Source organism: Schistocerca cancellata, chromosome 9, assembly GCF_023864275.1.
Source record: "Schistocerca cancellata isolate TAMUIC-IGC-003103 chromosome 9, iqSchCanc2.1, whole genome shotgun sequence".
NCBI classification, from domain to species: Eukaryota; Metazoa; Arthropoda; class Insecta; order Orthoptera; family Acrididae; genus Schistocerca; species Schistocerca cancellata.
In genome coordinates this window covers 2,819,823-2,836,365 of record NC_064634.1, presented here as the reverse complement: position 1 = coordinate 2,836,365, position 16,543 = coordinate 2,819,823, and the positions used below count along the sequence as shown (strand labels likewise).

At 39.6% G+C, this 16,543-nt stretch overlaps 1 protein-coding gene across 1 annotated transcript in view; it reads right to left on the bottom strand.

Annotated features, from left to right (window-relative positions):
• The window catches only part of LOC126100548 (UDP-glycosyltransferase UGT5-like), a 60,598-nt gene that overhangs the window by 19,912 nt on the left and 24,143 nt on the right, over nucleotides 1–16,543 (bottom strand). Inside the window, exons 3-4 of the mRNA XM_049911166.1 lie at nucleotides 8,385–8,965; nucleotides 891–1,113 (exon numbers count right to left, since the gene is read on the bottom strand). Of these exons, the coding sequence (XP_049767123.1) occupies nucleotides 891–1,113; nucleotides 8,385–8,965 (804 nt within the window). The remainder of the gene's footprint in view (nucleotides 1–890; nucleotides 1,114–8,384; nucleotides 8,966–16,543) is intronic.

Genomic DNA, 16,543 nt, shown 5'->3' with positions numbered 1-16,543 from the left:
AAAACCTATCTCTGCCGTTTTCTGCGGCAATGTACAAATTTCTTATTACTAATGAGGAAAAGTAAACATTCATACAAATTAATAACGAGAAAACATAAAAAGGTATGTTACTGGGATCTAGTTGTTTAGGTATTGGACAACTGTCAAGCACTACAGAGAAATCGGTTAACATTATCTTCTCCCTTCACCCATAAGCCGAAGTATTTCCTATGGCATCCACGTTTTTTCCCCTGCACTTTCAGTGTATGTAAGTTTTCCTATCATGCCTTAATTATTTCCTAATTTGTTATATTGCACTACCCTTCTGCTTAACTGCTTTCCACACTTTTACTAAGGTCGCTGACCTGAGCCAGAGCTGATGCATTAAAAATTACTGATACTGCGCAATCGAATGAGTGCTTTGCCAAGTGCAATTTTCTGGGAGATTAAAACTATGTGCCAAACTGGGACTCGAATTCGAAACTTTTGCCTTTCACGGACAGGTGCTCTTGCCTAGGGAGCTATCCAAGCATGACCGCTGCCTCGCCCCCACAGCATTAGTTCTGCCAGTATCTCATCTCCTACTTTCCAGACCCCACACACGTTCTCTGGCATGCGGGTGTTGCACTGCTGGAATAAATGGTACTGCAGAGAAACGGCTAAGCTAGAACTCAGGGGATCGTTTTTAGAATAAATTAGTACTCTACAGTGGAGTGTGCGGTAGACCGAAACTTCCTGGCAGACTTAAACCGAGTACAAGTTTAGAAGGTAGTTGCTGGCCGCGCTGGAGCCCCAGCCCGCCACGGAGTTTCGGACCGTCACGTGCTCCGCTGCAGAGTGGGAGCCCCCCTCCCCGCCCACCTGGTAACTTCAGGTGACAAAGTGCGCCGCTGCCAGGACGGCGTACTCACCGAGGATGTCCGACTGCGGCAGCCACTTGCCTGTCTTGACGTTTGGCGGCTGGCCTGGCAGCGAGTCGGCCTCCCACTTCCAGAGCACGCGCTGTTCCAGCCTGGAGAACACCCTCAGGAAGGCCTGCCGCTTCTCCTCGGGCCAGTCCCTGCTCTTCACGTTGGAGCCCATACTGAAGTACACGGCGCCGGCGTCCGCGCCGTCCAGAAACCGCTGGATGTCCTGCAACGTCCGGGGATTATCCTCTCAGTAGGTCACCTCTGTGTTGTGCAGACGGTAGATTCGATTGCCACAGATTAGCAATTGCTCACGAATGAAATGTCGAAACTGGAACACTTCGTCACAAATTCTTTGAGACCTAAGGACCTATACATTTAGGGAACTGCAGCTTTCGTGACGATCAATGAACAACTCCTACATTAACAAACGTGGCTTAGCGAATTAATTATAGCATATGAACAAATAGTGAATGCCACTTCACTCACAGGAAGGGAATACTTGCACCACACATAGTAAGAACAGTACAGTTTGCACAATATCTAAGGCTAGTCCAAGCTGAATTAACAGGTGTAACGTTTCAATGACTCTAATGGAAGAAGATACGTACATAACATTGAAAGTAATGGAACTAGATATACTTGTAACCAATTGTGTGTCAGCCTACGTATTTAATATTCCATTAATTGAGAGCAGGGAGTTACATAGGTATAAAATGTTATCTTGACCAGGCAGTGGGCAAGGAACAGTACGTATATACACAGCCAGAGAAAGATTGTTTATAGCCACATAGCTCTAAGAATTAACTGACCATTTAGACTGTAAAGAAATGGTGAAGAGGGAGAAAATATCTAAGCATACTTTTGTGTTAGTTTAGATGTGTTACCAAGACAGCCATAAGGTAGGTTATTATAATTTCTTACCTGATAACTTTATTAAGAAAATAATTTATTAGATAGGAGTTTATACATATACTTAAGTGCCACCGACTGGTTTTATGTAGTTCCTAATGAGAAAGATATGATTGTATTGTGTAATACATACTCATACTCATTTCAATCAATGAAATATGAATAACAGAACTCTAGAAGAGTTGTTGTGGGTGCAGATCTAATATGTATTCAGTCAAATGACCCAGACAAATTACACTAGAAGAGATGTAATATCAAATGTACAGCTGAACACAGATTGTTGTGAGAAAGTGGAAACAAAGATTAATGCCCCAGTGATACGATTACGGTTACCCTTGAAACACGTCCCATCAAATATAGATAACCTAAGAATACGTGAGAAGAGATGGTAAGAAACTGGCAAGTTCACAGTTAAGTAATAACTCGAAACGGAAGGAGAATAAAGAGCTCAAACATATTCCACTGCGATATGTATAAGCTTAAATATAACTGAATTTGGATTTTTGTGTTGTTCCAAGTTGCTTCAAGTTTAGTGGGATGAGATTTCTCGCCAACTGAACCATTTAATCCTGGTTTTGCTGCAACGTACACTTATTTAAACAAATCACGTCGTGTTGCTAGTTTGGCAGACCACAGTCCCACTCACACATTGTTCTCTCTTCCTCGACAGCAACAGCAAACAACCAAGGACGTTCTACTCCCCTCGACTGCGTTGAAAAGGTTAATTAGGGAAAAACACAGCAAAACAGTGTGAGTGGCGTGTGCGTGCTATTCTGTCACTCTGCGCAACGGATACATCTGAGATGTGCCCTTTACCCTGTGGCTCCTGCAAGATGCAATTTCCACCCCCACACTACTACAGAAGTCAGACAGACGCTCCTAACGTTCTAAAGAGAAATGCCTGAAAACCTTTCAGCAATAAATATCTTCTGGAGTCGTCCGCTGTAACGAAATGACACACAAATTCGCAAAATTTCTTACGTATCTAGTGGGATACTTGGTTACTGGATTAGTGCTAGTTAGTGTAAGAAAAACATGAAACTAACGAAAATTATTATTTATTTTGCTAAAATTCTGAGAAATCACAATTGCACCTTTAGTTATGAAGTGAACAAGTTATTTCCGGGTTCTTTCCAGAATGTGAAGTTACCTCTCAAGGATAGGATTCGCTAATGAAATTTCTATACAAAGCTTAAGATTGTTATTGACTTGGCAGAATGTCTGAGAGCCGGGCCTACTCAACTTGAATAATTATCTGTTAGAATGTTTTTAGGTACAGTCGAGGCTGTCGTGTGTGAAATGCAGTGAAGTGTACTGTTGTGGAGGAAATATGGGGCTCGCAAGAGCTTTAGCGCACAATACCGTAAGCTGCGATGACTGCTGTCTGCGCCGCTCGCTGCTGAAAAATAAGATAACTCTCGTTCTATCTGGATTGACCTTCGCCAATCAAACTCTCCCTACGCCTTGATGAAGTCAAGGACTCCTATTCGCCCCTAGTTTAACTATTCGCGTGGTACACCGGTCAGATAACCAGTCCATTGTGATGCCACTCAAAAATTAGCTCGCAGGCGTTTAACTATAACTCTGACTGTTCACACCGCACAATAAGTGTGGTGGCCAACACAGTGAACAACGCTTAATCGCAAGGACTCAATATAGAGTCACACTCCGATTCGCTCTTGTCAGAGGTGCTCTCCCAGTGAAGTACTGAGGAGAGACTTGTTCCTTGCTCTTTGAGTACACATACGAGCGCGCACGCTCTTGTTACGTTCTCTCCCATTACTCCTTCAGCTCAAGGCGTCATAAATATCGTCTGCCAATCAGCAATGCTCTTCTAAAACGGGAGAACGACGTTTCGTGTAAGGCGACCAATCCGGAAATCTATAGCATCGGCATTTGGCGTTTGCTATCTCCCTGTGAAAATCTCTGAAACTGTGTGCTGTATTTGTAAAGAATGCGTAGGCTGGGCGCTCCCACACAATGTAGCGGAATTTGCTTTTAAGCCGAACATGGGGTAATTCTTCCTTTCACGCGGGCAAACGCTGTCCACTATACGGGCTGTCAAGGTTGACTCGTCCTCTGAAGGGACCGGCCCCCCAGCGTGCGGTTTGCGTCTCCCGAACTAAAAGCTTCTGTGACCGTCGTGTCTGGAATGTATGTGTGTACACCAGCCTCGAGTATTTCCACCCCGGTGCACACTTGTTATTTGCATATCGTTTACACGAATTCATACAACATTGAATTTATCTTATCGAGTTTGGGTTAGAATGAAGTGTCTTGATGTGCGGAATATGATTGTGAGGGCGGAATATGTAAGCAATGAAGGTCAGGAGAGCACGATGCCTTACAACTGTACTGTCGTCAACATTCTGTTTGTGCAACGCGGCCCATGCCAACTCTGTACTGGTAGATTGGACCTGTGCAGGGACATGGAAGTACGCTGCATGTGCACGTCTTCCAGACTTACAGTGTTGCAGTCTTCACACGAAAAGTCTCAACAACGTCATTAGCCTCCACATAGACACACAGGTCTTCTACTGTAGGAAATACCTTTTTTTTACTGAAAATAAATCCGCATAAAGTTCAAATTATAATCTATGCATCCCACAGACATGGAGCTAATAGAGTATTGGTGTACTAGTTTTCAGTGAAGGCATTCTTGGTGCACCACATTCCATTTGAGTCAATGGATGAGAGCGCTTATTTTCCCCTGCTCCATTCAGCATAGGTATATTCTGCCCTTTTGGCAAATGTCACTATCACTGGTGCCAATTCACTAGGATCTGCACTGTGTATTGAGTTGTGAAGTACATTCAACAGCAGGTTTCATTCTGGTCTGACAATATACATTGAGGTGATGAGCCATGGATTAGTGATAAGTGCATACGAAGGTGGCAGTAGTATCGTGTACACAGTGTACAGAAGGGCAGTGGATTGGCGTGGCTGTCACTTGAACTGAGGTGACTCACGTGAAAAAGATTTTGACGTGGTTATCGCCGCACGACGGGAATTAATAGGCTTTGAATGCGGAATAGCATTTGGGAGGCCCTTAGGACATTCCCTTTCGGAAATCGTTAGGGAATTCAGTATTTTGGGATCCACAGTGTCAAGAGTGAGCCGAGAATACCAAATTTCGGGCATCACCTCTCACTACGCTGAACGTAGTGGCCGACAGCCTTCACTTAACGACCGAGAGCAGCAGCGTCAGCGTAGTCAGTATTGACAGACAAGCAAAACCCCGTGAATAACCGCAGCAATAAAGGTGGGAGCTACGAAGTTCCCTTAGTACAGTGTGGCGAAATTTGGCGTTAATGGACTACGGCAGCAGACGACTGACGCGAGTGCCTTTGCTAACAGCAGGGCTCATGACCGGACCATAGACGACGAGGAAACCGCGGCCTCGTTGGATGAGTCTCCATTTCCTCTGATAGGAGCTGATGTTAGGGTTCGGGTGCGGCGCAGACTCCAGGAAGTCATGGACCCAAGTTGTCAAGAAGGAACTGTGCAAGCCGGTAAGGGCTCCACAATGGCGCAGGCTACGTTTACACTAAATGGACGGCGTCCTCGTTACGTTCCACAACCTGGGTACCATTTTCAGCCAATCGCGATAGATTTCAAGAACATTGTGGACACTTCGAACGAAAAATTTGGCCACCCAGGTCACCTGACATGAATCCCATCTAACATTTATGGGACATAAAGGCCAATCCGTGCACAAAGTCCTGCAATGGCAGCACCTTCACAGTTATCGACGGCATGGTTTAATATTTCTGAAGGGGGCTTTCAACGACTTGCTGAGTCCACGCCGCGTCGAGCTGGTGCGCTACACCGGGCAAAAGGAGGTCCGAGACGATGTTACCAGGGATCCCATGAATTTTTTCGTCACACTGTATTCAGGATAAGCATTATACCCGTTCATGCGTTTATTGTTTAAATGGTTTTGTTACGCTATGCCATAAACAAAAGTGAGGGACTTAATAAACGAAAAACAAAGTTACAGGACCAAATACACTACTGGCCATTAAAATTGCTACACCAAGAGGAACTGCAGATGATAAACGGGTATTCATTGGACATATATATTATACTACAACTGACATGTGATTACGTTTTCACGCAATTTGGGTGCATAGATCCTGAGAAAACAGTACCCAGAACAACCACCTCTGGCCGTTATAACGGCCTTCATACGCCTGGGCATTGAGTCAAACAGAGCTTGGATGGCGTGTACAGGTACAACTGACCATTCAGTTTCAGCACGATACCACACTTCATCAAGAGTAGTGACTGGCGTATTGTGACGAGCCAGTTGCTCGGCCGCCATTGACCAGACGTTTTCAGTTGGTGAGAGATCTGGAGAATGCGCTGGCCAGGGCAGCAGTCGAACATTTTCTGTATCCGGAAAGGCCCGTACAGGACCTGCAACATGCGGTCGTGCATTATCCTGCTGAAAAGTACGGTTTCGCAGGGATCGAATGAAGGGTAGAGCCACGGGTCCTAACACATCTGAAATGTAATGTGCACTGTTCAAAGTGCTGTCAATACGAACAAGAGGTGACCGAGACGTGTAACCAGTGGCACCCCATAGCATCATGCTGGGTGATACGCCAGTATGGCGATGACGAATACACGCTTCCAATGTGCGTTCACCGCGATGTCGCCAAACACGGATGCGAACATCATGATGCAATAAACAGAACCTGGACTCATCCGAAAAAATGACGTTTTGCCATTCGTGCACCAAACTTCGTCGTTGAGTACACCATCGCAGGCACTCCTGTCTCTGATGCGGCGTCAAGGGTAACCGCAGCCGTGGCCTCCTAGCTGATAGTCCATGCTGCTGCAAACGTCGTCGAACTGTTCGTGCAGATGGTTGTTGTCTTGCAAACGTCCCCATCTGGTGACTCAGGGATTGAGACGTGGCTGCACGATCCGTTACAGCCATGTGGATAAGATGCCTGTCATCTCGACTGCTAGTGATACGAGGCCGTTGAGATACAGCACGGCGTTTCGTATTACCCTCCTGAACCCACCGATTCCATATTCTGCTAACAGTCATTGGATCTCGACCAACGCGAGCAGCAATGTCGCGATACGGTAAACCACAATCGCGATAGGCTACAATCCGACCTTTACCAAAGTCGGAAACGTGATGGAACGCATTTCTCCTCCTTACACAAGGCATCACAACAACATTTCACCAGGGAACGCCGATCAACTGCTGTTTGTGTATGAGAAATCGGTTGGAAACTTTCCTCATGTCAGCACGCTGTAGGTGTCACCACCGGCGCCAACCTTGTGTGAATGCTCTGAAAAGCTATTCATTTGCATATCACAGCATCTTCTTCCTGTCGGTTAAATTTCTGCGTCTGCAGCACGTCATCTTCGTGGTGTAGCAATTTTAATGGCCAGTAGTGTAGTTTGGTCTTCGGTATTGGCTGACAAGAAGTAGGGCTAATAATTGACCAAAAGTTTCTAATATCTTCGTTGCAAAGCTTCCAGACAATTAAGTAATGGCTTGGAAAACTTTCTTCGGTGGTGCTTCTTTTCACTGTCTGGCCATATTCGTCGCCCAGTGTTGATTCGAAGAGGTCGGAATATCTTTTCTGCTTCTAGCAGTATGCTAAAAAAATGGCGCTGGATTCGTTTACTAGCGGATGTGCCGTGTAGCAAGCACTGCAATGGGCAGCGCATCAAGAAAATCGTTCAGTTGTGCTTGCTTTTTAGGTGGCAATATTACTGAGCTGATGTGGTGAAAAACTCACCATGGTGCACACAACATGCTATTGTTTAAACAATTTTCTCAATCGTCTCTAGTTCTTAAGTGATCAACCAATTCCAACAGTCTCGTGAATAACTTGACTTAGAAGAAAAGACTGAGCCCTAGACTTCTGGAACGAACATTGTGCCACCGTATCCTGCACTTGGACTGGAACCTGGAACCAAAATCCTGTGCAAAATGCGGAGCTGGTTAAAATGGCTGACACCTGGTTTACAGAGTCGCTTTGTCAGCACTTTCCTTGTGACTGATCTTCGATGGCTGTTTTAAAACTTTCTGAATGTGGCACAAGTATCTTCTCCAGAATTTCTGAGATATTACGAGTAGTGGCAAACGTTGGTATCCTTTTTGAACTCACTCACTTGTCTTCGTTCACTCGTTCGGAATCGTTTCTCTGTGTTGATGTATTCCGCCTGCACTGCGACACCACGTAGTGATAACTTGAGGCCATGTACAGTGCAGTCTCTGTGGGGGCTGGCAAGCTTTGTCCACGTGGTGTTGAGTTCCATAACAAACTGGAGCATCAAGTATGAACTGACATCAAAAGAGGAATGACTTATAATTCGACGTAAAGCAATGTTATTGTAGAATGAGACGAAAGTATGAAGTGAAGCAATAAAGGAGTCTTCAAAAGAGCAGAAGAGGTTGGGGAAAGAGCACTAAATGCTGGGCCAAGTCAACAGAAATAACTGGTTTAAACTGTCTATATTCTATAGTTACTAGAGTGTTGACTCTAGGCCAGAAGTTTGTTTAGACAACTACTTCCGATTGCAGCTAAGTGGTATGTGTCGTGCATGATAACTTACCTCAGGAAGAGCCTTCGGCGATTTTATGTGCAGACCTCCAACTTCCACCATGTTTGGCACCAGTGGTCTTGGACATCCATGCGTGAAGTGGTAATTAATTAATGAAAGAGATACTTGCTTTTCGATCTCTGATAACTTGGGCAATTCCGTGTCGTTCAGGTACATTTGTGCAATGGCGTCAAGCCTTGGCAGATAGTATAATTGCCGAACAATACTTGGAATTACACCAGCCAAAGTGTTCTGTACCCGTTCAAGGAAATTCATGTGTGTTGTAAGTTCGAGGAAAATATTGGGAACGTAGGCATACGGGGTTGGGTTGCCCACCATGTCGGCCATCCAGTCCGTCCCTGCGAAGGTGGACAGCACGACCGTGGGCGCTCTGAACTTGTGCGCGAGCACCAGCAGGCACTCGGTGAAGAAGGGCTCCAGCACGACCACGTCGAACTTCTTTCCAGATCTGTACAGATTTTGTACGTTTTCGTCCCCCAGAAGCGAGTGACACATTGCATCTCCAGAGTCAAAAAATATCTTCAGCGTTCCGAGGAAACCTGACGGTAGTATTTCGAAGGCGTTGAAGTCACCTGCAAAATAGAAACCACCAGTCAAGCTAGGAAAAACTGATTCACTCTAGCAAACATGAGGGAAGTTCAGCAAAGACTGGCACTCATTTTCTAAAATTGTTATTTCAGAAGTTGACAAATTCAAACTTTGTTTTCTTCTGTATGCTTGCCACTGAATGTGTTGCATATGTTCCACTGCCACTCCTGAAAGAGGTTGTTCTTTAACAAATAATGCAAGTTATGATCTAACGCTTTCGCTGTCATTGTTTCATTATAAGTAGATAAGAAGTGTAGGTTCTAGTGTAGTTTCCATTTTCTAGCTAACTCAGTCGTTTCACTCGCTTCTTCACTAGAAAACGAAAACTTACCTACAACCTACATTTTATATCTACTATAATCCACTTTTCAGGTCTAACTCACTTAATTTCATTTAAATTACTTAGAAAAACTAATAATAATGAATATTTCTTAGTATCACATTCACGAATTTTCTGAATAATTATTTTTCTCATAGAATAGGTGAATGTAAGAAAATAAAATTTAATATTGTTTTATAAATGTGAACCTAACAAAATAAATAAAATGAATTATTGTGAATGCAAAAAAGTAAATAGATTCACTATCAAAAAGTCCAAAATTTTCACTTTGTGAATTCAGTATCATTCCATCATTATTTCAATTTTTATTTTCCTGCATTCCTTTATATTTCAGTTTCATCTGTTCATTTTCAATGAATTGAAAATCCCAAACAGTAATTAATTCAGAATATGTATCTGGTAAAATAATCTTAAACTCATTAAGCTCAATAGAAATATTTTCTAGTAGATAAATATTCACATCCAGTAACATTACATAAAAAATTTATCTCTAACTCAGTTACTTTTTGATCTCTTGCAAGACACTTATGCTGTGGAGTTTCTTGATTAGTCTATTTGTATAGATAAATTTTGATTAGATATTTTTACTATTTGTTAAGCGACTTAAGTCTCAGACTGGACACAGTCCACAGACTGCTCTAGCAGTGGCTTCGTAATGTAGATATGGTAATGTGTATATTTTATTTTCCAAAACGTATCTTTTGCCATCATGAGAGCTCAATGATTTTGTGTTTATTTTAACTGTGTGTACTTGGTGCTTTTCACTTCGAATCATATTAATTCTCCTGAACTGATCTATATTGTTAAACAAACAATCTTTATAATCTTCTAAGCTGATTCTATTTTTGACAATATATTCCTTAACTCCTTTAGATTTTGTATCTCTTTTATAAACAACTTTATAACCATACATTTTTGCTTTTAAACAACAAATTTCTTCCATTATTTTTCCATTGCATTCATCTTTCATTTTTCATTCAACTTTCATATTAATTTGTGGAATACCATAAATATGATTTTCAGGACAATCACTAGTGTCAAATATATCAATCATCGATTTCATACCTTCATAAAAATGTTCAGTTTGTAAACTATCGATATGTCTGTATCTTGATAACACAATTCAATATTTTTTACATATTTCAGTTTCATTAGTCTATGGTCAAAGTCATACATCAGTTCTTTAGATAAATCAAGTATATTCCTACTGACATAGATGGGTTTATTAAATGTGAATTTTGTGCTATTCATATAAACAGCAGCAAGATTTTCATTACATATAGTTCTTGCTTTAAAGTTTGGCCTTGCTATTAATTTATCACATTTTTCTCCACCTGAAACTAATTTTATGTACACACCATTTTTAATACATTCCATTGTCTAGCTAAAGAATGTATTATACACAGTTTATAAGCTCTTTTTCAGAATCATTTTTGGCTCTAGTTCTCATTCCTGTATTTAAATCTATGTACTTCCTCGACCAATCCAGTTGCTTAAATTTTAAAACCCTATGTATTTTTGTTAATTTCATTTGTAGAGAGAGATACTGTTAAAAATTTCTATGGTGAACTACATAATTAATTTTGGTTTTGTTAAGTAGTCAACAATTCGATTTCTGTAGTTCCAGCTACAATTTTATTTTCAGGAGTGAGCGGTAAATCTTTAGGTAAATCATGGAGTTGTTTTGGATATTCTAAATCTGCTTCAAAAATATCATTTTATCAGTATGTGAAATTTCATTTATCTTTTACTATCAAAAGAATCTGGATTATCCCTTTCATGTTCCCCGAAAGGTAAATACTAACTCATAGGATAACCATATAATTTATTTGCATCTAAATATCTAGATAATTTGATATATTTTTACTATCAAAATGCTTCACATGTTTATCGTTTGCTTTGAAATATATTTTACAACACTGTGATATTCCACCTCTTATTCCCTTTTCAAGCATTAAAATCATATCATAATCATATAATGAATGAAGTGGTTGTTTAGACATTATCAACATTGAATCCCTGGTGCCAAGAATATCCTGGCGCAGCAAAATACCAAGATGGATCAAAGTTATATGCTTTTATACAAGTTTTCCTAAAATTTTCTAATATATCAGTCATTAACAATACATCAGTTTTAAGGTATAGATCATGACATTCACCAAGATTCTTAATAGTAAATTTTTCCAAACTGTTTTTGCATGTTTATAACCTTCATCACTTATTTCACAATCATTCAGTTTATGATATAATTCTTCTGTTCCTGGTAATGATGTCTCTTCAATTTTTTTCTAAGAATCCATGTAATCATGTGGGTTGTGTTGGGTTGTTTGGGGGAAGAGACAAAACAGTGACGTCATCGATCTCATCGGATTAGGGAAGGATGGGGAAGGAAGTCGGCCTTACCCTTTCAAAGGAACTATCCTGGCATTTGCCTGGAGTGGAAAACATAAATCAGGAAGGCCGGATGCGGGAATGAACCGTCGTCCTCCTGAATACGAGTTCAGTGTTCTAACGAATGCGCCACCACGCTCGGTGTTAATTGTATGGATATTGTGAGGTTACGGGTGAGTTGTGACGCCCTGAAAATATTCTAAGTTCGGAGTTGGCGTGGCTGCACGCCGCTCGGCAAGCCGGTGCTCGTCAGCGACTGTGTAGTGCCGTACGTTAGCCGGAGCAAGAGTAGTAGCCCCAGCGCATGGTCCAGACTGCGTGGCTGGGGATTACATGTTAACACTCTCGTGTGGAAGGTGCTTTGTGTTGATGAAGGAGATTTGATGATGATGAGGATGATATTTGGTTTGTGGGGCGCTCAACTGCGTGGTTATCAGCGCCCGTACAATTTCCCAACCTTTGCTCAGTCCAATTTCGCCACTTTCCTGGACGATGATGAAATGATGAGGACAACACAAACACCCAGTCATCTCGAGGCAGGTGAAAATCCCTGACCCCGCCGGGAATCGAACCCGGGACCCCGTGCTCGGGAAGCGAGAACGCTACCGCGAGACCAGAAGGAGATTTGTATGCCGCGTGTACCAACATGGTGGAGTTTGTGAACCCATAATAGCAGACATTTCACAGTTTGTATAGAAATTAACAGTAGCCAGATGAACCACGATATCTCAAAAAGAAACATGTACATTACCATTATTTGTACAATTCTGATGGTGTAATCAGATTTTCAATATCTTTATTAGTTTAAAGTTTAGTATCTGACAATAAATTATACAAGTAATATCCAGCAACGAATTTCCAAAATCTAAGGGGTTCATCCGATTTTGTCAATCGACATGTCTTTAGAAAGCTATTAGTGTAAACCTAAATTGGCATACATTACAGGCATGTAACTTGAACAGTACATGAGTTGTTGGAGGTCAAAGTGGCTGATTACTATCTATCGCTTCATGCCATAAGTACTCCACAGTTACACGAAAACACGATAGCAGCATGCTTATAAATATATTTATTTGTCTATGTCTTTGTTATATCTGATTTATACTATTCATGAAGAAATTGGTTAAATATTTACTGTGTTTTAGAAAGCAAAGAGACATTAGGCTAGTGGCCTACCTTTTGTTGCTATTCCTTTGATATTTGTTTATTTAATTTGTTTATGTATTTAATAATGTGTGTTAGAGCGTGTTTATGCTCCAGCCATAGAAATGTTTATTTAATTTCATGCTATTTAAATGTAAATCCAGTATTTCCAATGTGTTTCATTATGTTTGTGAGTGTGCATTGGCGGAGTGCTCCAGCCAATCACAGCGATTATTTCCAAGAGGGACATGAGGAGAGACATATGAAGGTTGGGTAGGAGCATCATTTCCGTAGAGGATACGAGGCAGTTCTGAACAGCGCGGCGTGAGGTACAGTCTCACAGGACATAGGGAGTTCTGAACAGTATGGCGTCATGGACGCACAGTCGCAGGGAAGACATGAGAAGTTTGCATGTGGTCGTGAGAGATAGAAATATTTTGGAGTGCTGACTTGTGCTCTTGTGTCATTTCTGTGGCTTCTGCAGTGAATACATAGTATGCATTTAGAAGCGAATATCTCGTGAGCTATGTTGTTGTTCATAACTAATATTATGAACTTATATTTTATTTAACTTATATTTTATTTAATTGCTGGACTATCGACACCAATAAGTGTTTTGTCGCAATAAACGGCATTCTACAAGATACTTCTGCTATTGTACTCATCATTTAAAGTCGTTAAGATAGTACCTGCAGATTTTATTTAATTGCAATCGATCATTTATAAAGTACTATGTTGCATTAAAAATTCGCAATTGAAAAGTGATAGGAACCTTCGACCATTCGATTCATGTGTCTATTCATATTGTATACTGTAGGCTCAGCTGTATTTGGCTTGTAATGTGGCAAATACGTATCCAGCCCCTAGACAACGAAACCAGCGAAAACTTCTATTATTTCAACTCTGAGTCAGAGGGTACATAGTTGAGGGCCACCACCACCTCATTTCATTTTGTAATTTGAAAGCCCACAATATGTACCATTTCTCATCACTAAATAAAATAACTCTTCTGGGAAAAATTTTGCAATGTTTTTCTTTTGATGTATTTTCAAATTTGATGAAAGTTTCTCAAATGAAGAAACCACAAAATTAAAAGAGTCAGTAAATCTCATTTTTAAACTCACTATTTCTTACCAAAACCATTATATCTGTCTTCATTGTTCAGAATGAAATCTGTTTCTTTCCTGTCATAACCAAGTTCTCTCACAAACAGATGTGAATCATATCCTGAAAAATTATGTAAATAAATGGGTACAAAATTCGAAACTTTTAACTTAAAATTTTATTCATTACATAATGAATTTATATATTTTCCAGTTAAATGATCATGATGATGAAGCTTTTAAATTTTTTGTGAATAATGACAGTTACACAATGCAATTTTTTTTCAATCTGGCATATCTTGATTGTTTTTCATGAGTTACTGGTTTCATTTCTTCAGCTTCAGAATAAGTTCTTCAATTTCTTCAACCTCTTTTTTTTATATTTTCAATAAATCGTTTATGAAAATTTGATACTATATAAACATCAGGATCATCATTGTGTTCATTTACATATTTTATATCATAACAGAATTCACTTGCTTCATGTTTTTGATATTTCAATGTATATGAATTTTCTGGATTACTTTGAAGGGCAGAGCACACCTTCAGTGTGTGATCTACATCTACATCTACAGCCATACTCCACAAGCCACCTGACGATGTGTGGCGGAGGGTACCTTCAGTACCTCTATCGGTTCTCCCTTCTATTCCAGTCTCGTATTGTTCGTGGAAAGAAGGATTGTCGGTATGCCTCTGTGTGGGCTCTAATCTCTCTGATTTTATCCTCATGGTCTCTTCGCGAGATATACGTAGGAGGGAGCAATATACTGCTTGACTCTTCGGTGAAGGTATGTTCTCGGTTGACAGTTGTACATCTTCAATAGTAAACATTCAAAATCAATATAAATAACAACTGGAACTTCCTGTGCACGTTAATAATTTTTAAAACTTACATAGGAACCATTCTCTGCAAATTCTACTTTTAAACACGTATCACAAATGAATTTGACATGAAATAAAGCTAGATAACAACAGTGTGAATTATTCCCTTTCTTGAAATAAAGGAGAGTTACAAGTTCCTCTTTCTTACTTTTCGTTATTTTTAATGGATACACTTCATATTTTTCATCAAATGAATTCACATTGATAGATACATTAAATTTCTTTTCAATTTTTGAATACAATAAACCACTAAAGACCACTCAAAATTTTCCGTTTTCTGATCAAGATCAACATTTTTATATTTTTTGACTCTTTCTGAATTTTTAATGCAGATTTATAGTCCACAGAAAACATTTTTGGTCATTATTTTTCACATTAATACAAGCTTTTTATCTTTTATAAGATCTGGGAATTCGATTTAAGATTATCGTCTCACTGGAATATGTCTCTTAATTCAAAGTTCTAAACCAATGGTTCTATTTAATGTCCATCCTGACCCATGTGCCTAAAAATCACCCATTCTGGACAAAGTATTTTCTTTACTAATCACTCTTTCATTTCTGATCCTATAGTTTTCTACTTGGAACCGAAATTCCATAATATTTCTGCTTGTCTGCATATGGGACTCACAAAAGTCTTAAAGTCATTTTCAGTCCACAATGTATTCTTAGGTTATTTTTTACAATTTTCATAATGTTCGGTTTTACTGCAGTTAAGGAATGATTAGGTTCAAATGAGTTTATATTATTTTCCAAATTTATAGTATGTAAACTGTTTTCAAATACAGAATCAAGTAGATAATCTCTAACTGTTCTTCTGTCTCTTGGTTTCTCAAATAAATTACTAAAAAGGAAATAATATTTCTTTATTATTTCTAGTTTTATGTTCTGCAAACACATAAGCAGAAAATGGGAATATATTTTTCAGTGCTTTATCTTCTTTAGTTTCGAAAATATCATCATTTTTAATTTCACAATAATGTAATTGTTTCCATAGGCTTTCTCTCAGCATATATAGACTTGTGACTTATTGTCTTTTAATAATCTTATTAGGTCAGCTATATTTACTTCACTATATCCTCTTAACTTATTTCTTCTACAATAATCCTGAAGTTGAGCAACTGTGAGTTGCTCCATTTGGCCTCTCTATTTATAGAAAATAAAATTCGTTAGATTTGTAAAAATTGAATTTTCAAAAATTGATCAGCAGGAATTATTATTTAATAGATATTTAAAATTAAGTACGAAATGACTGACTTTTCTTATTTTTTCATATTCTAAAACACATTTTTTACGTTTATTTTGTGTTTATCTTAACGTGTTGGATTTGCATAGAACCAATCGAAATTTTTCAACTATTGACAAGCCTTATATTTCTTTGATGCTGTATCAGTTACCTGTTTTCCTTCATTTTCTATTGACAGTAACGTATTTGAACATTCTTCAATTGTAGTTCTTGGAAAATGGTTTTTATAATAATATGTAGACTTGTTTTTTCCACATAAACAAGGAAGGCGATTAGTGTTGTAATTTTTACAGGCTGTTCATGTACTCATTGTCTACACATCGTTCTATATCATCTTTAGTATATTTCTGTGAAGTAAAATTATCAATTGATTTCTCAATAGTACAATATTTACAAAATTTGGATTTGACATCCCAGTACTGCTCTGCTTGTCACTGAACCTGCTTCTTTTATACAGA